Here is a 24,312-nt window from a genome sequence, read left to right as displayed (position 1 = left end):
AACTCTCGTTAAAACATCACTTATATTGTTCTTATCAATAATGTTATCGTTCTCGATATTTAATCTCTGCGTAATACACCGCAAAGCTGTACATCGACGTATACGAAATGAGGCGTTGGGATTAGATGCTACGTTCGATTACTCGGAGTCCCGCTCTTACTCGGAGTCGTCTATTAAAAACATCGTCATAAGCGATCAGACGCACGCGACAATAACTCGCTCGTGTATAAGAGAGTTTACGCGAGGTTACGCTTCTGACGACCCCGTAGGGTCGGATAAAATCGATCACGGTCTTCCAGAGAAACGAGAGCTCAGCTAAATAAGAGAATCTTATCTTGACCATCTTGACTTGATTTGTTATTCGCGTGCATTTTTTACGAACGATCTGTCGTAGCGATAAATCATCGCTCTCTTCGCGAAGAAACTTTATTGCGTTTTCGCACAAAACTCGTCCGGAGTATCCGGCGGAAACGCAATCCAGTCCCGATCCGAAGGTCATCATATTTCCAGCGGGATACCGGCACGTTCACCTGACACATTCCCCCCCTCCTCTCCTTTTCTCACTCACACAGGTTGCCTCTTAGGTTCATAAACCCTTCCCTCGTTTACTTCTCATCGCCCTCGTGTATTCTTCGCACCGCTCCTCGCGGTGGGAGAAGGACGGAGAGGGAGTCGTAGGATGAATCAGACAGGGACGACGGAACTGTCAGTATCGCATCGGTCCTCCCCGCGTAAACACGGATCATCTACGATTACTTCTCGTCGGGAGTCCTTTTTTCCCCTGACAACACGGTGAGTGCACTTCCTCGCACGCTTCGCCGCGTCATCCGCTCGCGTTTATCGAGTGCGTCCCTCCGGCTCTAAATTAGATTCTGCTTTACGCGCGTTGCATAACAATAACGCAATGTTTACGTATTAAGAAAATGATAGACGGAGAGAACAGTGCTAATGAATTTTATTTCAACCGTTAAAGGATCGATTAAGTAACGTGAAATATGAAATTCAAATTTCGAACACGTTTCATGCGCACGTGAATGCGACGGAATCAATTTTTTTTTTTTGCGACGTTAAATTTTTAACAAAATAAATCTCGAAACGCATTTGAAATCAAACTAAAAGACGTGAAAAATGTGTGTTGAAAATCAAAAGTAATTTAAGTCCGAGATTATATTTGGAAAAAACGTGTTTCTGTTAAACGTGCGGATTTTTTATTCAAGATACACTGCTCGATCGACTGTCTTCGCGCGGCGATTTACTCGCGCGTTTCTCAGAGAAATATATTAATCAGACTGCATGCTACTTTGTAGATTTGTGTGGCCGCTTTACTGAAATTAGCCACTAAAACGGATAATAATGGCGTTTTCGCTACGCGAGTTGCAGGACGCATTCTTCTTTCACCAATACACGACAAGAGCATTAATAACTGTTTTCAGCGCGCGGTGTTATACCACGTAGTAATTAATGATAACGCTGTTATCTTGTTTATCCATTTCATATACATATTTCGGTTGATTAGCTATGCAGGAGTATCATTAAATATTAATTCGAGTAAATATATATATATATATACATATACATATTGGCATAAATAAGCGCCGTATAAAGCACGTATTTTAATTGCGGAACGCCGCAATTAAAAAATTTGTCCGACATCACAGTTTCGCGCACTATGCGATTGAATTAAAATCTTAACAATTTTTATAGCGGTCAAAAATGAGCAAAAGTTGAATTTATTGATTTATCGATATATTTACCGTCTCCCGTCTTTACGGTTTACAAAAAAGTGAGTTTTCAAATGTAAGTGAGTAATAAGCGCTTGTTTTAGAGTAAAAATTAATTGTCACACGCTTAAATTCCACGTTAATTGCGCGGCGAGGTAAAAGAAGAATCTCGCGCTCGTAAAATAGGCAGCGCGAACAATTCCGTTGCACACGGCAATTCTTCAGCGTGTTGTAGACGTGCGGGTAATTACTCGCGATTACTCGACAAGAGAAAGAAATCGCGTCTGCCATGTGTCTGGTTTCGAGTTGAGTCGAGAGATGAAGGAGAGAGATATAATATGCGAATGTGTGTGAGAACGAAATGACCAGACGCGTTCTTGAGAGATGCAGCTACCTAATTGCACCGTTACGCACAGCCCGTTAAATCGTTGCAAGCACATTGCTTCTTTCTTTTTTTCTTTCTCTCTCTTTCTCTCTCTCTCTTATGTATCATCAATTCTCAGAGAGACGTTGTTAAAAGTCGCCGTGGCGATAATAATTTTACGACGTAACGAATCCAAAGAGCTTGCACCGAATCGAGAATCTCGTTTTTTTACGATACATCTAGACGCAATTGTTTACTTGATCGAAACAAAATTGTACACGGAAAAAAAAAGTTTTACTATTATATGGTTAGCAAGAAAAATGGTTGACTCTACGAAATTTTTTGTTTCATCAACAAAATGTTTTGTTGGCAAAACAAAAATTTTGATAAACTTAACAAATGTTTTTTTGCTGGCCATATAGTAACTAATTTCTTGCTATTCTAGCAAATCTTTTTTTTCCGTGTAATCTAACTCGAGATTTAATTACTTAAGCGTGAGCCGCACGTAAATTGAAATATAAAGTAAATAAATAAAAAATACAAAAATAGATGAAATAAATAAGTATATAGAATAATATTTATAAAACAAATGCACTTCTATATAAATTAAAATAATAGCTCGAAAATAATAGCTCGCTATTTTGATGTTTTTCTCGGCGATCAACGCTGAATCGCACGCCATATACGTCGGGTTGTATCGCCGTTGTGATATGATGTACGTACCAAAACGCATTTACTTAACGCGGCGAGAATGTTCTCCCGTCTTTTCTCCTTGTCTTCAAATTGAGCACGTGCATGCCATGTGCGAATGCGAACCTAATTGCGCACGCGAGCCGCACAGTCTCTTTCTCTCTTTCTCTCTCTTGTACTCACACACACACACACACACGTACTAATGCACACGAACGGGAGAAATAACATCGAAAATTCTAATGAAATAATCCGCGTATTGTTTGCGCACATAAAGTTGTTGAGAGATTTTTTACTCCTCGCCGCAAAATTACACAGTACTCACTTGCTAATGTTTAATCGTTTTCTATCTTTCTCTTTCTCTTTCTTAAAGAGTAGAATGCTTTCTTTGTACCGCACATTTTTACACAAATTTTGCGCGTTTTAATTTTTAAATCCCGCGACATGTTTGCCTACGAGACGTAAATTTTCATTATTTCGCGCGATTTATTGACGTTTAGAAAATAAGATAATATTATCGAGATAAGATAATATTATCTCTCTCTCTCTCTAGATAAGATATAATTAAAAATAAAGCTATTTAGAGATAAGATAAAATTAAGATAACATAAACCCAAGATTTTCGCGTTTTTTGCTCGCGTTTTTCTATATAGGTCTGCCACACCGCAAACTTTTATATATCGTGTGAAATGACCGCGCGTGTATACGGCTTAATTATAGAAATGGAACCGCGCGCGTACGTACATACCTGGTGCTGCTGATCATACGCACGGGAGCCTATGGTGATACTGGGACGAAAAGAGAGAGAGAGAGAGAGAGAGAGAGAGAGAGAGAGAGAGTACGTTTTTAGTAAAACTATAAATAATCTACGTACACAGTGAGAGCACGCGAAAGTCAAATACCTGGGTTAACAGACGTTTTCGTTCGCTTGCGAACGAACGTGTACGCACATTTATCGCACTCGATGGATTTGCATATTGCAAAGTTCGTAAATCGGATCTAATCAAATCAGTCTCTTTTTTTTTTAACTCTAGTTAAAAGTCTAAATTTGATTTCAAAGTAATCAATATCTAATATTTATAATACTTGATTGACAGTTCTCTTCTGATGATTCAGTGTCACTCTCGACGGATATTGCAAAGTGCGCAAATCGGATTCAATCGAATGGATCTAGTTTGCTGTTCAAAAGTCCAAATTTAATTTCAAAAAAAATATCCAATGTTTACAATAATAATACTTGAACAAGCTTTTATGATGATTCAATGTCTAACATCGTGTAATAATAAATAGTGTATATACACACACGCGCGCGTTGCTGCGATATGTGTGTCTTTGCGTTCGGAGAACAAATTGCAAATAAGACTATGTCTCTCGGTTCTTAACCATAAAAGTCTCACGATTACGTCACGGGTCGCGTCGTGTGAGTCACGATGTGTCTGTGATGGCCTAAAAACACTAGTATCAGAAGAAGAAGTTGTTTCGTGTCAATCATTGCGCGAGAAGAGGACGCGCTCAAGGACGCTAATCAGAATTTAATAAGTCGCGTTGCAAACGCGTGTTTTTTTTTTTTTTTTTTTTTTGAGAAAATTATCATCATTGTCATTATTATCCTTGTTATTAGCCACGCGGAAGGTAATAAAGATGATTAACCACAATATATCGAACGCGCCTACGCGCCGCTTGTCCACCCACGATTCAACGCGCTTGATCCTTGTAAAGGGTGAATCACACGAAAAAACGTAACGCTTCACGTGTGCTATCTTGTTCACAGAAGAACGTTCTATAAATACGTCACTTTGCATTTACAACAATTAACGTTTGAGTTCTGTGACAAATTTTTCTCGGCGACAAGCGAAATAAAAATTGAGCTCAACAGTGAGTGAGAAACATTGAACTTTTAATATCCTTCAGTCGCGAAAAAAAAAAAGGGAAAATAATTCGACAATTTTAAACGGCTTAACAATTTATTTCCGCGATATATTGAAATGTTGCAAGAGCTTGTTTTTGCAGGTATATTATTTAATATTCATATTTAATTAAATTTCATAAAACAAGAGCTCCGCACATACACGCTTTTTTACCGAAAAACAAGCTACATTTTGTTCGTTTGGCGAGTAAATTTACGGGGGGGTGGGGGTATATATTTATATTCGCACACAAAAGTACTTGATTCGCAGATGAAACAAATAACTAACGACACTTCTGTTTTGAGATTAAATTTATTTTTAGTTTTTGAGTAGGTATATGTAAATTATTTTGAAACTCGAGAAACTATATACATCGTTTCATCCGCGCACGCTGAACCTAAAGCTATTTTCACCCGTGATATTACTAGCCGGTACCGAATTACAGATACGCAACATTTGTCCAAACACGTTACTTACTCCGTGGCGCCACGATGTTGCCACTCTTGTCAGAGATTATTTTCGAGCGCGGCACGTAGCGCGTTCAATATTAATATCAATGTTCAAAAGAAAACAATAAGACAAAAATAAATAAATAAATAAACTTATTGTTTTTCAGAACTAAAACATCCCTTTCTTTGTTGAGCGGTTACAGAGGACGATAGACGACGATTGATAAAATATGGCAGCGCCACAGGCGTCATCGCGTCTCGAGATGCTGCAGGTAAGATAAACGAATTTCGCCGCTCTCGCGTGTAAATCGCGCACGAGAATAAAAAAAAAAACAAACGAGACAAATGTCTATCTCGCGACAAAAGTGATAAATTTACTTTGAAGAAACTTTCGCTACGATAAACACCGTGGAAATCTTCTTTGAACGTTACGGTGTAATAACGAAATTTGAGGCTGAAATTTGCACTTGTGTGTGTATAAAGCGGTATAATTGAAACTAGGTTTGCGTATCACCGATGAACAATCTTGCCCCAGCTACAATACGAGCATTCACAGCAGCTTACGGCGCTCGATTCTCGATTTGAGACGCTTCATTACGACGCGCTTGATGTTAATCGTAATGTACGCGAAGTAAATTGCGCGTATCAACGAAGATGTGTGTGTACGCGTGTGTGTGTGTGTGTGTGTGTGTCTGTGTGGAAGTACATGCGGTGTTTTTTTTATACAAAAATGTAATAAACTGCACGGGCCTCGAAATACTTTCTGGTGGAACGTAGACCGGTTCGGAGCGCGCTGTTCTTTTGGCCCACGTACCGTGTTTGTGTGTATCCGAGCACACATATATGGCATCTCGCTCGAGAGCGGCGCACGAGAAAACCGATCGACCCACGTATCGATATATCCAAATCCAACGGACAGCTGATATCTAGATAGATACGACCGAGACGACGTCTCTTTCTCTTCCGACTGGTCTTTTACATATATGTATGTAGTGCCGTTCTCTTGTGAGATGTGGAAATAAATTCCGGAAGCGAATTCAACACGGAGAAATAATAATAAAAAGGGGCCTGTCCGATGCGCGCGACACACCTCCGAGAACAATTTCCGGAAGAAAGCCGGTGAGCCTCGAGTCGAAGCGAGAGACAAGAAAGGCGAGAGACTCGAAGAGCGCAAAAAAATAGACGCTTGGTTTGTCAACCATGACGGGGCTCTATCGGAGAATCGTAACCGTGATACTGTGACGTCATTTCCTTCGCAACAAAACGCATCATTCGACACGGACTTCTCTTCAGACGTCTCTAATTTTTATTTTTCAATCTTCGTTCCCGGATAACAAAATTTTATCGTCATTTGTGTCTTCGCGCAAGACGCAAAGTGACATATCGAGCGCGAAGTTAACTCGCACATCACTCGGCATTGTGATGTCACGTCATTTAAAAAAAAAAAAAAAAAAAAAAAAAACATCTTAGGTAACTTAAATGATCTGCAGTTTCACCTTGTTCGTTTTTGACGCGTCACTTTTATGCTAATATGCGCACAACAAACAAAACCGCTTCGCGCAATACATCCGTATTGCGTGGGCAAATAAGGAGAAGATCGAGCCTCGATGCAAAATGTTCCCGATGCTCGCTTTGCAGAGATACTCATCAGAAACGTAATCGGCACACAAAACGCGTTGTTAATTAAATCTCTGCGCGAGAAACAATTTGCACAGAGAAATTGCAATTTCCTGCAATGAACTGAACTAGACAGTTCATTAAATTGTATACTGTTACATCGCGCGCGCGCATACACACACACACACACACATATGTGCACATCGAATTCGATACGTCATATAAAGTTTACCAAATAGCTTACCAATAATATTTGATACAAAATTTAGCAAAATTTTATCGTCAATTGCGATATACTTTGCGCGCGCGCATACACACCCTCGATTAATAAAAACAACCAATTATCGTGTCGCAACGCATGAACAAAAAATATTTATGTAAAGTGGTGCGCGCGCGCGATAAAATTTGAATTGATACGCCCACAAGATGGAAGCGTTAAATGCGTGTACGATCATGCGAGTGATTCCGCGCAAAAGCGATTAAAACGACCGCGGTTCGAACGACGCACGCGCGCGTTTGTGAGCTGCCCACGTTTGACCTTCCAGTGTTAAAGGAAGGTGTGAATCGAAAAAAAAAAAAAAAACGAGATCTCGATCTCGCGTGAACGCAATTGCGTCATTGTTGCTTGAGGGATACGTGTCGCGACTCCGACACGTATAATTATACGCGATTACATTATCGGCCTGTTAAAAATTTCGTCAACATTTCAACGACTACCTGCGCGATTTATCGCCGCTCGCCGGACTGCGCGATTTATGACGAGAGAATTATTACGTCGCGTACAAAGTAACTGTCCCGATGACGTCGCACACGCACCACCTGGCCGGACATTTTATTCAAAAGAAATAGTTATTAGATGCGTGAATATTAAACATAACAATTCTCAATGTTTTAAATATTTTTTTAAGACATATTTTTAAATTTTAGTTTGTTTTTTACATAAAAATACTTTGTTGTAATTATTTCCTTGAATGAATGTTATTGGAACACTTCTCAAGCGACCAAATATTACCGTTGATTTTAAATCTCGAACAATGAGAAACCGCACACTCACACATCGTCGGAGAAGATTTCGAAAACTATTCAATCTTGCGCGGAGCGCATGTAGAGCGCAAAGCAATTAAAGCGCTTACCGAGCTCTATTTTTAGATTATCGCGAGATATAGCAACTCGAATCGAATAAAAAAACGCTCTGAAATCTACCGAAAACGCTCGTTTTTTTTTTCAGACGCTCTTTATTTGGTAGGAAAATAATAAGAAAAAATACGTTTTGTTTTTTTAGCGTGTCTTATGATGTGAAACATTTTTCTAACGTTCGCTTCGTGTGTGTGTATGTGTGTGTACCAGACACGCGCGCATAACGTTTCGTGTTCGCGCGTTCAACATGCGAGAAAAAGGCGCGTGCGGCACGAAAGGTGAAACTCGCGCGATCTCCGGATAAATCTGAAAACGTGGATTTGGAGCAAGGAGGACCGCGGGAATGGAAAACGCATTCAGCTCATAAATAATTGATGAGAGGAGGTGCCACGATGCTCGGTGAGCTTCGCCCGCCGCCAATTTGTAATTGTAATTTCGCGCGAGGTGCATGCCCAGTTAAGCAAAGTAATTATGGGCAGGTTTCGTTATCGGCGTAACGTGCGCACGAGAGAGATTCAAGTCAACAAGATGCAATGCTCGTATCGTGTGGTTGCAATTTCAGAACTAGATACCCTCTTCATTTTCCTCGTTTTAACTTTTGTTTCGTCCCGAAAATACAAAGCGCGCATATATTTCGAAGTATTTTCGCCGAAATTTAAATAGATTTAAATGCGCTCGCATTTAGACGTTAAAAGACAAAACGAAAACTGAACTTTGTTGTTTGCACGAAATCCGACAAGCGCAATAAGATTAGTTGGTAGGTAGTTTTTTTTTTTTGTGGCATGTGAAAAAAATATTAAATTATTTGACGAAACCTCAATTTCGATGAAAATATATCTTACGTCATCATAGAAAATGTATATGCGTGCGTATAAAAAGTTCGCACGGTCACACGCGAGAGTTCGATTCGTCTTGAACGAAATGCAAAGTTCAAGGTTTCCCTCGGTTGTCGGTCGTGCGAAATGATTGGTTCTCGGTCTGGCGAGCGCCGTAATCGCGCAAGGAGTACCACAATCTGCGTCCGACGTTTTTCACGGTTCTCTCTTTCTCATTCCCCTGCTCGCTCCGACGATAAATTTTGTATCCGCAGCCTCGTGTCCGAATGCACGTCAAACGGACAATTCCGCAAGATCGATATATCGCGGATTATGTGGCTTTTGAAATGTGTATGCGCGCGCGCGGTCACTATAAATAGATTATTTTCAAATACCGAATGTGTGTTCTCTGAAAGAGCGGGCAAACACAAGGAATAATCAAGCACACGGAAATCAGTTGACAGAAGCATTTTTACGTTCGCGTTTCTGCGAAAATATCTCATTTCCGTGACATTTTCGCGAATAAAAATATAATTTTACGCAGAAAACGCGATTTCCAGCGGGGAAATCAAAAAAATGAAACGAGGGAAGTGATTTTCTTTTTTTTCGCCAGTATATATAATACGCGATGCGGAAATATATATATATATATTGTGAATTTCGCGGGCGGACATGCGAGCGGACTGTTTTCCGAGAAGCGCGACGATTTTTCTCGGAAAATTTCTGTTCTCTTGCCGCAAAAAAAAAAAAAAGTATTAAAAACCAAAGCGAGATTCGATACGTGCAATATATTCACGATGTTTCGCAAATACATTTGCCGTGGAAGAGTGACGCAAATTTTTATGCAGCGCGAAATTAAACGCTCCGTATCGCGCTCCAGACGCACTTCTCGCCTGATAAATTAGTCAATTTTTCCACGAACAACCGCGATCTTCCGGCGAGAGAGATGCAGTCGCGATAAAGTTCACTTTATCGACACAAATTGACATTAACTCGTCGAAACGGCCAATTTTCCGCGTCGGCGAACCGGCGGCAGCGGGAACGGGGGAGGGTAAGAGGAGAGGGTGGCGGAGAGTCTATGAAAAGCGACAAGAAAGTAATAAATCTTGATAAACCACCTGCCAAACATACGACTCGTTTATATCAATTCCTGAAATTACTCCATTACTCATTCCAACCTTGAACTTTGCGTCGGCGAAATTCCCAGGTAAACGCGTCGGCGAAACGTCTCGAGTTTTCTTCGCGGACAAATTACAAATCCCCGTGTTCTATACGAAGAAACGTATTGATTGTCTACTTAAAAATCACGAAATAGTAAATATTTATCTGTAAAATTTTCGTCCAACCGCGTTGTGTTCTGCCGTGTCAGAAGACGGTGGAAGAAAAACGTCGCGAAACGAATCGATAAAAATCGACACCTGTGAAACTTGGTTTCTTTTCGATCGGCCTCGCCCGTTCGCAGTAATTTGTCATCACACAAGTAAGGAAACAAGACGGACATGCGCGTTAATCCCGATGTCAGCACAGTGGTAGTTGGCAACAACACAGTTGTGATGGTAACACTCGTAGTGGCCGCAGTTCCATCAGCGTTGTTGTAAACGTACGCGTTTAGCCGATTGCTAAATCATCCGTCCCGACTAATCGTATTTCGTAACGTTCGAAATTAATCACTTGGCGATTAACCACGTGATCGCTCGTGAAAATGTTTAATTGTATCATCACGGCGGACATGTATATATTCGCGCTGCATATTGACATTGGATAGTTTTGTCCCGTTTCGTGAAATTTGATCGCACTCATGAGCATCAAATTGAAATTTGACACGACGGACGCGAGCGACGTAATATCGGCGAGCAATAATGTTCTTTTTTAATTTATAAATATTAATCTTTCGTTTCTAAAAAAAATCCGTGAGAAAAATATTCAAAAGTTTTCAAATATACGTCGTACATTTTACGTCTCGTTTCTACTCGTTCTGTTATTGCGATCTTGTGAAAATTATTCTTTCTGACACTCTTCTCCATAATTTACGTACGTGTCTGAAAACTGCGCGGACACCTTTTCAAGTTTGTTCTCTGTGTGATCGCTGACAGAACTGTCGGAAACTCGGAGTAAATCGGAGAACTCGGATTGGCACTAATTAATTACGGAAATCCACGTTATTCACTTGAAAAAAAATACCAAAAAAAACTGTATAAAATTGACATTTTTCCGAAACATCTTACACACTCGTGTCTGTGCTCTTCATCATTAATTTTTTTTGCAATTTTTCTCAGCGCACGTTTGTGTAGGAACAAAACTTTTTACATGGGGTAAGAGAAATTTCGGTAAATCTTGGAAAGGATTATTAAACTTCTATCGCAACAAATCACGAATTTATATCTGAATTGTGTCTGTGACGCAGGTGCATTCGCCGCGCGTTATATTTGCAAAAATAATGAAACGAACGTTTATTAAATGAAGAGCATGATAATACAGAAGTAAGAGAAAAGTTATTTAAGGGAACGAACTCGAAGATGATATCGACAGGATGTTTGGTGTACGTGTACACCCGGACACGTGTGTACTCGGCGATTTTAACGAAAAAAACCGTGATGAGAAAACTTGATACGATCCGATTCTTGTGAACAAAAAAGAAAAACAGTTAAACTTGCCTGTTGAACGCGGAGTGTTTTCGCAAAAGTTCGAGGAGAGAGAAAAGACTGAACTTGACATATTGCGTCACGACCTTTACCTTCTGTCGTCGCGCAAGTTCGTGTAACTACCGCTTTTAACGAAGTTCCTTCACACGCTCTTTCTTTTTAAGAAACTCGACAACACACACACTCTCCGGTGTTCAGGTTTTCAAAGACATTCTTTCTCACGTTTTTTCAACAAGATACACGTTCGTGCGATAAATAATAAAGTCACGTTAAACGTGTGAATCTAAAAAAAAAAAAAAAACATTGTGAATCTAAAAAATTGCAAGAATCCTCGCGATCCTTCCTAACAAGACTAAACATGTCAGTGCTGTGTAACCGCCTCGAATGCGCGTCCCGACATATCCGAAGCGAGAGGATTTGCGAGAGAATTTCTGTCCCGAGGGCGAACGCAGAATCGACGTAGTTCAAACAGGAAAGTGATTGAGAAACTCGCAATAGGAGATGCGCATCCGGTCTCAGCAGCTGGGTCTTCGAGGAAAGTCTATGAAGACATCGACGCAGGAAGGCGACTACGTTAATTTGGAAAACATGGTATTAATTTTTGAAAAGAAAGAAAAAAGCGCGTGAAATTCTCGTTAATAATAATAATAATGTATGTTTCGAGTTACATCGGTTTCGTTGAATCATGGCGAGGATAACGGAGCGCAAGAGTAGGTAATTGTATCGTCAAAGCGGGTCAGCGTTTCGCAAGGCACACGTTGCGCGGTATCGACTTATACACCTCAATATCTCGAAACGAAAAAGGAGAAACCGCGAAACGACGATGACGGCGACGCGGGAGAGAAACGGGAATGTTGCTTTCTCTATATACGGTCATGTGTGTCAGAGTCTCGTCAGCTTTTCGAATCTCGAGAAGTTTGTACGTACGTGTCTACGTGCGATTCGAACGTGCGATACTTATCTAATCTTCTAATCGTGTAATTCTTGGTTCTTTTTTTTTTTTTTTTGAAATTTATTTCACGACTAAACCACTTACGATCATTAACATAACTGATGAAGGGTTGAAATTGCCGATTACTTTTCCGGATCTGAAATCACGAGTTCGCCCTCGTATATAATCGTTGCGCCGCACGGAGGAAGTGTGTGTCCAATATGGCGGGTCCATTAGGAATAGATCAATTAGCGGCGTACTTGATTGGCGATGCAATCATCGAAGGGATATGCAATTAGGAAGCTAATCGATCTTTGTGTAAATTATCGTTATTGAAACGAAACCATCAAACAGATGAGTTTCCGAACTTCCGAAGAGATGCGCGAAATTAAATTAACTAATTGAAATTTCGCATTTTTGTTTTTTTGTTCTTTTGTTTACGCACGCGAGACCAATAATCGTCGTCAGTCGAACCCTAATTAAAGGTACCGTCGCGAGGCGGGACGCGTAAGACCGCTGCAAACCTTCGCGCTGGGGAGACGTTAGCTGAGAGACGAGCGATCCCGCTTTAGCATAATAACGAGTTTACTAACCCCTTCGCATGTAGGTTAGAAGAGAATCGATCAGGCGGCGTGCCTCCGTGTGTGGTGGTATATATGCATCGTCGTTGCTTATAACCCTCTCCGCGCGGGAGAGTAGAGACTCGCGCGCGCGATACAACGCCGTGCAACAACTCGCATGCGAGCCGACGTTCTAACCGCGCGACGTCGGCCCGCATTTCCGCGCGGCACAACATGCTGAAACTCAAAGCGAATTATCCGGCGACACAGGCCCGCTTCCAGCAGAAGCAGCTGCAGGAGAAGGAGCAGAAACTGCTGCAGCTGTACGACCAACAGCAGCAGAGAGCCTACCAGGTGGTGCAAAAGGGTAGCGCGGGTTCCAACGGGTCTAATCACGGTTCCACAGTTAGAACCACAACGACCACCCACACGACCTCGACCTCGCAAGGCGGCAAGGTGAGTGGTTTTCATATAAACGGAAACTAATGCCGGTGACTTTGTACTGTCTTATTTACGTATGTATGTACAGTCTGACCGAGATCGCGATTTATTGCCGCTATACGACGCGCCGTTAATTAAACCGGCGCGGCGCATCGTATTTTGTTGCCATTTTCTTTTTCTCTCTCTCTCTCTAGAGACAGAAAAACATTTGCCACAGCGATCCAGAGAATTATCTGTTATGTTGAGAATTTTTTTAACGTAATTCCGTAATTTTGCCTCTGAAATTTACTTGAGAGATAAGTCTCGAGTTTCTTTCAATGTCCGTCCTGGTTTTCCGTTTCAATTTTGCGACGATGTGTCGATTAATTATTTGCAAGGTGAGGCAAATGTTCGACGAGAGACGGCAAACCACCGTGAAAGGGATCGACAGAAGTTACCCGCTCGAACCGCTCGAGAACAGACTGCGAAGGCAAGCGAACGGCAACGTGACAACGCAGAGAAACGGTAATTCGACAACGGTGAATCGACAATCCGTCAGCGTGAGACGCGTGGCGCGCGCGGACGTCAACAGTAACGTCAACGGTGGTAAACCCGTCGTTACGTATCACGAAGAAATCGCTCGCGAGTCATTCGGCCCGTCCGCACGTCGTCACGATGACGTGGACGAATTCGACGTCGAGAATCGCGTCTCCACGTTCGCGAACGGACACTATCGTCACGATGACAACGAGGTTGGTATTTTATCTTTTGACTTGGAAAATATTGTTTTAATTGTAAAACTGATATGAAAAAACATCTAAGACCGAACATTTCTTTGAAGTAAAAAATTTGATTACTGTGTTCGAACGTGTGTGATAAAAATATACCTTTGTGATTTTCTCCTCTCTCTGCATTGATTATATTGATAATCGATTAGCACGAGGACGTGTTGGATCACGACACGATAGATAGAAACCGCATGATGGCCAAGATCCATCTGATGGGATTCGACGAGACTCTGAAGAATCGCGTGAGAAACGATTTGGAGAGCGAGGAATTCCCGGATTACCTAATGGTGGACGTGCCCGAGAAGTTGCCGAAGAGAAACGTCACGAAGAAGTTGTCCCAGGCGGAGGCGCGACTCGAACGATTCAAAAACGCGAACGCGAAGAGGAGCAACATGACGAAACAATCGAACCCAACGAGCACTGTGATAAAGAAGCGATCGGAGCAAATAGTCCCGGCAAGATCGAATTCTGGGTGAGTCTTTGTTTTGCAGATTAATTTCAATTTTTTTAATCAAACACACGTGTTCTTCACGATTTTTAGATATTTTTTTTAACAAGCATCCTTTAAATTTTACAGAACATGTTAATATTATACAATATTATACAGCCAGTACCTTTTATATTGTTCGTGTAGTATTGTAAATAATTGCAAATATCTCGATTACATTTCGACGTATATATATATCGCTAACAATTCGCCGCTTGCCAGACTTAATTAATTCCACACGCCACATGGTTGCAATTGCTATCCCCTCGACTGTTACAAATATACTCCGCTATAACAATAACGCGCTCAGGAATAAATCGGGAAAAAGAAAGAGGGAGAATAATTATCCCCCTGCGATTATGTGTGTGTCTCCGTTCTAATACATGTTTGTCTAACCCCTCTCGCCTCATCTCGCCGTAAGCTAAAGAGCGAATATTAAAACGAACACGCTCAAAGGTGAGTAACGCTCACGTGCAGAATCATTGGTGGTAAAAACGAGCATTAAAAACAAAAAAAAAAGAGCATAATAATTAATTCGATTAATGCAATTCGCAAACGAGCCGAGAATTTCATTCGCTCCAGGATCCGAGGACGCGCAAAGCTTAATTGTCTACGTGCCTCCATTTAACCGCAATTTACGCGAGGCAGATTTAACACCGGGGGTTGCGAGAATCAGAAAAAAAAAAAAAACGAAATAAGTAACTAAAGCGCAACGTCGATTCGCTAATCAGCTTTTGGGCAGTGACAGCTCCGAAGTAAGATCGATCGCTGTGAGAAAAAGCGCGCAATTTTTTTTTTTTTTTTTTTTTTTAATGGAAAATCCCTGTATGTCTACATTTTTTCTCGACTGTGTGTGTGTGCGTTCTCGCAGAAGGATCGCCGGAATTTTCACGAGCGGCGGCGCAGGAAGTGCTCGGTTTACAGAGCTCAATCAGAGAACTCTTGGGAATAGAAAAACTCCTCTCCCACTCAAGTCTGTCAAATCCCGCGTAGCCGACGATATATATAAGAAAAGAATGGAGAATAACCCGGATGTTGAGATACTCGACCGACGGGGGGATAGTCCGCGAAGTTTCTCGGGAGGCTGGAGAAGCTTCGCAAAACCGGAATCCACTTCGTGGACTTATCATCCCGGAAGTAATGATTTCAAATCACCGGGAGATGGAAAAATATTTGCGAAGCCCGACGCGAGTCCGCGATTCTTTTGCAAAGAATCCGAAAAGTCCGCTACAACTATGAGCATCGAGCCGAGATCCGATTCGCCGTTATTTTATCGACAAACAACAGAACGACCGTCGTTTTTTCTTCACGAATCCGAGCGGCGACGATCTGGAACGATTCTCGGCGAGTCCTACTCACCGAACAGAATCTCGTCGAGGCAAAGCAGCTCGAGTCCTCTCTATCCTTTTCGAGAATCCAAACGATACGAGACGACTCTCAATGCGGCTCGAGAAGCGACCGGACCGAAATCGGTGGAGAGACGAAACACCGCTCCGCAATTTTATTGCAAAGAATCCGAACGATCCGCGACGACTATGAGCATCGATCGCAAAGTTAGCGAATCCAAATCGCACGACCGAGCACCAAAGCGAGAAGGTACAAGTCCGGGCGAGATTTTCAACGAGCGACGATCGGCAAAATTGCCGAAAAACGTCGCTCGTCGAGAATACGACGAATCGTCCGGAATCGCGCGCGGTACGAGTCCGCAGTTCTTTTGCAAGGAATCCGAAAAATCTGCTACAACAATGCTGATCGAGCCGAGGAGACGATCGAGTCCAACGAGGAGCATATTAAAACAACGCAACTACGCCTCTCCGCATTTCTTTTACGAGCAATCTCTATCAAGTAACAAGAAAGCGAGTTCTGATCATCGTTCGAGGCACGAGGTAAAAACTATCGCGAAGGGAAACGAAATTCCCGACGCTGTTACACAGACGCGCAGATCGTCCAAGATTTCGGAAACTTCCGCGTCGACCAGTTCGATCGCGAGCCTGAAGTACGGTCTGGAATTCGATAACATTTTGCAATCGGCGGGTCTCGTTCGGAAATTTATAAGATCTCAGCGCGACGCGGAACGGCGCGACGCTCGTCGATCGCCTACGAAACGCGATATCAAAAATGTAAACGCCTCGAGAAATAATAAATCGAAGATCGGATTTGATACTTGGTCGCTTTCTCGAAAAGCGAGATCGCCGATTCTCGCCGAAAGTAAGACGAGATTCACGCCGGAATCGCCTCGCAAGAGTGTCACTCCGATCGAAGTTGACATGGAGATTCAGGAGATCACCATGACCGACCATCGTATCGAGAGCGACAGATTTCGAGGAGCGACAACTCCGAAACGGCAGAATAACGGAACGTACACGAAGCCGATCGTCGGCGACAGAACGAAATCGAAATCTTGGATCACGTATCCGATTGTGCGCAAAACGCACAAACAGAGAACGTCCATCCTGGATTCGGACGTCTTCAAGTCGAGGAGAGATTTCTCCGGGAAAGGTCACCGAAGAGATGATGAAGACAATGCCGTTGGTTTCTCGACCGGAAGTTCTCGGCGTGCGAATCGTCGTGAGGAAATGCGATTCGATCGACCGCGGAGCTTGCGGTCCGCGCAATTGACGCGATACACCCCAAAAGACAAAACCTCGTTGACGAAGAACGAACACGCTCGAGGAGAAGACGTTAATAAAATTGTAACGTCAAATGAGGTTAACGATAAGATCAATGTTAAGTATCAAACGATAGTCGAAAGCGCTTTAGGTGGAAAGATCAAAGGCGGTAAGGATATTCGTTCTCTCGGTCGGATCGCAGATAGAGGTGGCTCCTCTCGAAAACCGATCCGGACGCCGATGAAATCGAGCACCTCGACGAGGGATACGATTTCCCTGAAAAGAGGATGCGGCGAGCAACACGATGCAAAACCTCGAGTCTCGTTGCGGGTCTCGAAAAAAACGGAAATTTCTCGCGGCGTTAACGTCCCGAGAAGCTCGTCTCGTAAAATTACACCGAAATGGGATCGATATTCAAAATGTTTGTCGCCGATCGCGAGAAAATCGACAACGAGATCGTTCGATGAAGGAACGGGTCGCGCGATCGAAAAATCGACAGACGCTGAGCGGAAAGCGCTAACGCGACGAGAAGACAAATGTGAACACGATTTGAGGAGAATGGACTCCGTGGAGTCGGCATTGAGACGATTCGACTCCATAGGCGCGGAATCTGAATTTCCGAGCGACCGAACGTCGTCGGCGATTTCCCTGCGAATGATGGATGCGAAACCTCGCCTCGTCGGGGAATCGAGCGCATCAACGATAATCTTGCGTCGCGAGATGACGAGTAATAAGATTTCAAACTCGACCGCGAGATCTTCGGAATCCGTCCAAGATCGCGAAATGAAGACCGCGGCGCAGCGTGAGAGAGATCTGAAGATTTTGGGAAAGCAAATATCAACGTCGTCTAAGAAACTGGCGAAACTCGGAAATTCGATCGAGAACAAGCGGGCGCGGACGCAAACTCGATCTACATGCAAACGGCAACTATTCGCATCCGATTTGAAGAAGGAAACTCGAAAAGAATCGAGTAACGCGAAAACGCGCAAAAAAGCAAATTACATATCCGTAAATCGTAAATCGCGCAAAGACGATGCGGGTTTCGTGTCTCGCGAGATCGCGACGAGAGAATCGGAAGAAGAAACGTCAACTGTTTCCGTGAGACCGCTGCGATCAATCGAGGATATTCGAAAGTCGATCGATAATAACGAACTAAGTGAACGAACGACTATCACTGTTACGAAAGAGTCGAGGTCGGCAATTGCAAACCGGTGTTCGGTCTGGCGGGATGGCGACGCGGAAAGATCGATTCGCGCGGCACAAAATGCATTTCTCGTGGGTGATCGCGCGAGGTCCATTAAAGCTAAGTCCTGCATATCCAGGATTACGAAGAGCCCGAGTCCCGATCCGGCCGCGAGGAAGCACGAGACGAACACGCGAGCAATAAGAGGAAGTGCTTCTTCGTCTCTCTCGAAAAGTCCTGATATCCCGTCCCGGGTAAGTATCAAATCGAAATCGTCACGTGTATCATAAACCTTTCAGCTATCGAAAAATGGATTTATTCGCGATGTGCTTTTTCCTTCCATTTATTTATTTAGAGGGATTTTCTTTTATCGGATAATAAATTTGATCTGTCATCTTTTTCTCATTCTTTTTCATGGGATTCTTTCTGTAAATAAATAAATAAATAAATAATTTGTTTATTTTATTACGTACGCGTCAGCGCGCGTCCACAGAATTGAAGAATCAAGACGCGAAGCCTTCGAGAAAGTCAGTTACCGCGAAAGGAGCGGATCTTACGGGAGGTAAGGGGGCCGGAACATTCGACGCAGCTGATGGAGTCGCGAACGATTCGCCGCACGAATCCGCGACAAAGAAATCCAGCGCCTTTGTGATCGACTTCAACGGCTCGTCGAAGGAAGACGACACAATGCCGTCGAGAAAACCGCCAATGAGGAAGACCTTTAGCGATGTAAGACCGTTTTTTTTTTTTGTTTTTTATCTTAACAGATCGGTGGAAATATATAATCGACTAATTTAATTGAGACTTTTTCTAATTGATTCTTTTTGAATTACCTTTTAATTGTAAAAAAAAATTTTTAATGCAAAAGGTCACACAAATTAGTTAATTTGTTGAAACTTTCTTGAAGAGAGAGAATTAGAACGTTCGGTGCCACATATTTTTATTTTTATTTTTTGTTTTTATTACTGACGTGTGACGGTTTTTTATCCGCTTGACATTATTGTATCGTTTTGTGAAATCGAAATAAATTCGTATTTATTCGATCAAATCATAACGGGTCGGCAAATGAAAAAAGACAGCGCAAGAGTAATGCCTCTGAAACACGGCGTCAAAATAAAATGTCGTCTCTCTGACGTAAATCCGGCCAGTTAATCGCGCATGGATTTTCCGCCCAATTCCCAAATTGAAATTCGTATTGTGCATGCACAAAAAAAAAAAAAAAATCAATCAGCAGTGAACACGAGCTATTTGACGCGAAACCAAATCATATTGCTACAGTTTTTACAACCGTATAATTTATTTTTATGAATAATTGCAGTTAGAGTTTGTGTTTGAAACGGAGAAAAAATTCAAATGTTCATTGTAATGAAAGTTCCCCGCGTGTGGAATTGTTAAAAAAAGTGGCTTAATAATAAACTCAAATTAACGTTATACGAAGTGGCAATTATATTTGATAACCTAAACTCTTTTCGCGTCATTAACAGCAATTTATTTCTTACATATTATAAAAGCGGATAAAAATATATACGGATTAGAAATTGTTCACAAATATTAAGAGATAATGTGAGTAATATGTTTGAATTTGCTTACAGAAACAACAAATAACTCCGAATACAGGTCGATCAAGTTCGTCGTCAAATTCCAGTGTTAGTTTATCTCAAGTTTCCAGTGCAAAAGATAAAATGATATCAAGAGCTAGAACTTCTGCGTGAGTTTCCTAAGTTGCGGTTTTGTTAGAAAAATTTTAATAACAGAAGTGTGGCAAAAAAAACATTTGCGTCATTAGATATAATTGATTACAGAGGTGACTTGGTAGCATGTAAAACATGCGGACGTCACTTTGCGCAGGATCGCGTCAGCCTGCACCAGCAAATTTGTGAGAAAACGTTGAAAAAAGAAAGGAAGAAATTTGACACGGTACTGTTTCGAACCAGAGGAACCGATCTCGAACCTTTTGTGAAGAAAGGCTTTGTCAAGAAGCAAGAAGCCAAGGTATTCGATTAAACTGCTGAGTGTGTTGGGTTTTTTTGAAAATAAATATCACAGGCAAATCGCCCGTCAAATTTATTTTTAGCACTGCAAGTGCTAAGTTTGTTTCTTTTCTTTTCAAAAAAGACAAGAATAATCACAGTTTTATTTTCAGTCAAAAAAGCAGTCGCCAACTAAACCGGATTGGCGGCGCAAACACGAGGAATTCATCAGCGCGATCCGTTATGCCAAGCAGGCGCAGGCGTATCAGGCGGCAGGTAAAGATTTGCGCGACCTGCCACCACCGCCGCCCAGCGACACCAGCGATTACATTCAGTGCCCGCATTGCAACAGAAAGTTCAATCAGGCCGCCGCGGAACGGCACATTCCCAAGTGCAAGGATATGCAGCACAATAAACCCCGATCGTTGAGAACGAGGCGCTAGAGAAAGCGCATCGATATCGACATATACTTTCTTTCCGCGAGTCCATTTTTTTGCATTTCTCTAATATAAATTAACGTGGGATCATATTCTCTTTTCTCCCCGGAATTCTGCAAATTACAATTAATATTCCTCTTTGTGTTGTCAAACTTTACGCGATTCGTAGAAGTTAAATGTTCGTGAGTTATAGAATTGAAGAATTTATTTCCGACTTTTTTAAATTTAAATTTTACGTATGTAAACATTACAGAGAGATTATATAAATGATATTTTTTTTATATATATTGAGAGACCTACTATATAGTTCTTTTTTTTAATATTTTACATGGCCTATAGTTTTCTTAATTTATTATAAAATAATTTGTATGTGTGACGAGAAATAAATTTTTCAGTTTTTATATTATACATAATTTTGCACTGTTATATAACAATTTATATGAATTTTATAAGCTATAAATCTTGCGACAAAAACGTGCGAAAATCGCAAGATAATAAAAAAATCATCATGTACGTTAATGAATACTTACTTTGTAAAATTCGAGATTATCGAATTTATTAATAATAATAATAAAATAATAATTTTTTAATGTTTGAAAATTTAAGTAGACATGTTGCCAATAAATATTGCTGTCTATTTGTGAAGTCGTTATTTTTTATCCTGGGAATAATAGTTCATAATAATATTTTTTAACACTATAAAATTGCGTATTAAAAACCTCTTTGCTAATTGTTTTTTAAAAAATTCGACAAATAAATATAGATATATATATATATATGAATTGTACATACGCGCGCGCGCGCGCGCGGCGTTATTTTTCTTCATGGTGCGATTTTATCTACTGTATTCGATCTCGAGAATTTCAATATCGCAGATCGATATTCTTTCCTCTCTCGATCGAACTTTCCTTAAGCCCGTATGAAAGACAAACGAACTGACAGTTGATTGGTCGTCAATCGATAATCGCAGATTGATCAATCGATAATCGCAGATTGATTAATCGAGAGCGAATGACTTGACTGCGCTTTATTCTGATTGGTTAATTTGTAAAATCATAGCTCAAAGTTGGCAACTTGACGAACTAAACAAACTTTAAACAGAACAGAATTTAGTTCTCGCAAAATTGACCAATCGGAATACCCATTTCTACCGATGAACCAAGACGATTGATTCGAATTCTAGTAACTTTCTCTGGTGCCATAATTTGTAAAATTGCCATCTTGAAAAACGTTAGCGACGCATCAAGCAACAGCTGTGACAGCTGATTCAAACACAAGCCTAGACACGAGGGTCACGAGTACTGTCGAAAAACATCTCTACTGCGGATTAAACGACAAAATGAAATTAAATTGTTACGTAGAGATGTATGATAGAGTTTTTTTGTGTAAAAGAAAACCGCAATTGTCTATATTGTCTTTTGTGAAACACCAAACAGGAGAAAAAAAAGAAGTAGAGTTACTTTGGCAGACACGGCAACAAAAACGAGGCACAAGATATCGAGTATGTGAAACAAGTTCTTCTTTTCGTTTATACAATTTATACAATTCATTATCTGTCAATTGTTTTTAAATTCTGAAACAAAGTTTAGTAGTGTTATTGTGTTACACATCTTGTTACAATTATTTCAGATTATCAAGAACGTAAACAAACTGTACTTAGCACATATAGATCAAGGCAAGAGTACAATAAGCTTTGCTGAACCACCTCATGATTTACTGATTCAGGGTGATCGTATTCTTTTGAAGAAATTTGTTCGCTTCATAGATCATGTATCTAAAGGAAATCATCTCCCTGAAGAGTGGCTCAGAGTACCTTCTTCTTTTACGGTAGAAACCAAAGAGGTTGTAGTAAAGAAAAAATCTGACTATCCGACCTTGCAAGGTTTTCCAAAAACAACAGAAAGACTTTATTTAAGTGGATTAGGCAGAAGATCTTTTGATAGACAGATTCTTAGGTTACAAAGTTTGAGAATTTTAAACTTGGAAAACAATGAGATCTCCTACTTGCCAAAAGAATTAGGTAGTTTGCCTCATCTTGAACAGCTTCTTTTATCAGGAAATTGTCTGGGAAACTCCACATCACTTGCTAATAAGTGGGCATGGATGGAACAAGTTGCTATATCAAAGAGTCTGAAGGAATTAGACATGAGTAACAATAAAGTAAGTTACTACGTATTAAATTAATATTATTATAATTCTAATTCTATATTATATAACTGTAATTAAAGTATAACTGTAAATTATATTACCTGAGATACATCTATTATTATTTAAATGGAACTCTATTGTAGTTTTTTAACAGTTTATTATTAATTTATTTCTTGTTATTTATAGATTGTCACATTACCACTACAAATTGCAAAGCTGAGTGCTTTAATACATTTGAACATTTCCCAAAATTTGCTGCAAATAGTGTCGCAAGTAATTGGAATTTTAAATAATTTGAGAACTTTGAATTTGTCGAAAAATCATCTGTTATATTTACCAGGAATTCTAAGAACGATGAGACTAAATCGGTTAGATATTTCATCAAATCCTTTTAACCAGGACTATAACTCAGTACCTAAAAATGAGATTTGGTGGAAGCTTAAGATATTAAATCTGGTTAACTTAGCGGCCAAAGCAGTTATAGAACATAGGTTTGTTACGTTTGCTTTAGTTAATTTTCTGATTTGTAAATGCATATGTCTGTACATACACCGACTATATCTCTAAGCTATCAGAAAATATTTCAATGACAAATTTTTTGGATTTAAAAAAAATTTAATATCAATCAGAGAATATTAGTACAAGTTTTTTAAGATAGTTGTGAGTGACACCTGTGTGTACGTGTGTATATTTAATTATTTACACAGAAACTACATGAGTCAAAATTTAATAACTTATTTTTTTTCCACAGGATACCGTATGATGCAAGTGTAATACCATATAGATTAGTTACACATTTGGATAACAGACATTGTTGCTTTATGTGCCGCAAGTGTTGTTTTCCTGATTCATATCTACGAGTTTTTATTAAAGAGTTTTTATCGAAATATTTTGAAAATTACGTTGTTGAAGTTAAGAGGGACCAAACACGCGATTGTGTAATAGTTGAATATTATCATTGTTCTGATTGTTTTAATAAAAAGCGACATTCTGTCTGACAATACTTTTTTAACTATTAATTTTACTTTTTACTACTAATTCACCATTAATTTTATACTAATTGTACATACAAGATGTGATAATTACATTTATTAACTAAGTCACATTGACTGTATATAATCTGATCATTTGTTTTATATCTGTTTTTCTACATCTTGTGTGAATTACAAGGTGGAGAATAATGTGTGTGACAGAATACTTCTATTCATTTTTTTATGTATGTTCGTGGAATAGAGAAATAATAAATATTTTCATATCACGTGTAGTTGCAATAATAGTTTTTTTTTTTTACAAACGGAGACGACCCGGATTTTTTTTGAAAAGTAAAGAATGACCGCGTATTAGCAATTGCTGAACGCTGATTTCTGCTGAACGCAGTCATTCTTTACTTTTCGTTGTTCTTTTGTCTTGGACTGTACTCGTATAAATTTCAACCAA

The 24,312-nt window shown here is 40.4% G+C and overlaps 2 protein-coding genes across 5 annotated transcripts; both read left to right on the top strand.

The window, feature by feature from the left end:
• The first annotated feature begins 689 nt into the window (after window positions 1-689).
• Window positions 690-21,055, top strand: LOC109852128. 3 transcript variants are annotated; one of them, XM_020422990.1, is made up of 10 exons: window positions 690-792; window positions 5,299-5,403; window positions 13,104-13,289; window positions 13,652-14,005; window positions 14,191-14,513; window positions 15,400-18,574; window positions 18,801-19,049; window positions 19,913-20,028; window positions 20,123-20,312; window positions 20,464-21,055. In XM_020422990.1, exons 2-10 carry the CDS (start codon window positions 5,362-5,364, stop codon window positions 20,731-20,733), a joined length of 4,905 nt encoding a protein of 1,634 aa, XP_020278579.1. In that variant the 5' UTR covers window positions 690-792; window positions 5,299-5,361; the 3' UTR covers window positions 20,734-21,055. The 3 variants fall into 3 exon arrangements, with proteins under 3 accessions (XP_020278579.1, XP_020278578.1, XP_020278580.1); XM_020422989.1 differs by lacking the exons at window positions 690-792; window positions 5,299-5,403 and adding an exon at window positions 10,259-11,933; XM_020422991.1 differs by lacking the exons at window positions 690-792; window positions 5,299-5,403 and adding an exon at window positions 10,272-11,933 and having other exon boundaries at window positions 18,460-18,574.
• Window positions 21,056-21,977: 922 nt separating this feature from the next.
• On the top strand, window positions 21,978-23,895 carry LOC109852130 (leucine-rich repeat protein 1-like). Of its 2 annotated transcripts, XM_020422994.1 has the most exons (5): window positions 21,978-22,228; window positions 22,357-22,887; window positions 23,062-23,148; window positions 23,216-23,366; window positions 23,627-23,893. In XM_020422994.1, exons 1-4 carry the CDS (start codon window positions 22,067-22,069, stop codon window positions 23,222-23,224), a joined length of 789 nt encoding a protein of 262 aa, XP_020278583.1. In that variant the 5' UTR covers window positions 21,978-22,066; the 3' UTR covers window positions 23,225-23,366; window positions 23,627-23,893. The 2 variants fall into 2 exon arrangements, with proteins under 2 accessions (XP_020278583.1, XP_020278582.1); XM_020422993.1 differs by having other exon boundaries at window positions 23,062-23,366; window positions 23,627-23,895.
• The last annotated feature ends 417 nt before the right edge of the window (window positions 23,896-24,312 follow it).

Source organism: Pseudomyrmex gracilis, unplaced genomic scaffold (assembly GCF_002006095.1).
Source record: "Pseudomyrmex gracilis isolate BER0280 unplaced genomic scaffold, ASM200609v1 scaffold_24, whole genome shotgun sequence".
Lineage (NCBI taxonomy): Eukaryota > Metazoa > Arthropoda > Insecta > Hymenoptera > Formicidae > Pseudomyrmex > Pseudomyrmex gracilis.
Note: the sequence above shows the minus strand (reverse complement) of the source record. Positions and strands in the feature narration are given on the sequence as shown.

Excerpts from the sequence above, each read along its gene's own strand:
- LOC109852130 (XM_020422993.1), top strand. The coding sequence starts at position 22,067 with ATGAAATTAAATTGTTACGTAGAGATGTATGATAGAGTTTTTTTGTGT. Across the intron at positions 22,229-22,356 it reads AACGAGGCACAAGATATCGA|ATTATCAAGAACGTAAACAA; the intron begins GTATGTGAAACA and ends CAATTATTTCAG. Across the intron at positions 22,888-23,061 it reads TAGACATGAGTAACAATAAA|ATTGTCACATTACCACTACA; the intron begins GTAAGTTACTAC and ends TGTTATTTATAG.
- LOC109852128 (XM_020422989.1), top strand. The coding sequence starts at position 11,844 with ATGCGCATCCGGTCTCAGCAGCTGGGTCTTCGAGGAAAGTCTATGAAG. Across the intron at positions 13,290-13,651 it reads CGACCTCGCAAGGCGGCAAG|GTGAGGCAAATGTTCGACGA; the intron begins GTGAGTGGTTTT and ends ATTATTTGCAAG. Across the intron at positions 20,029-20,122 it reads TCAAGAGCTAGAACTTCTGC|AGGTGACTTGGTAGCATGTA; the intron begins GTGAGTTTCCTA and ends AATTGATTACAG.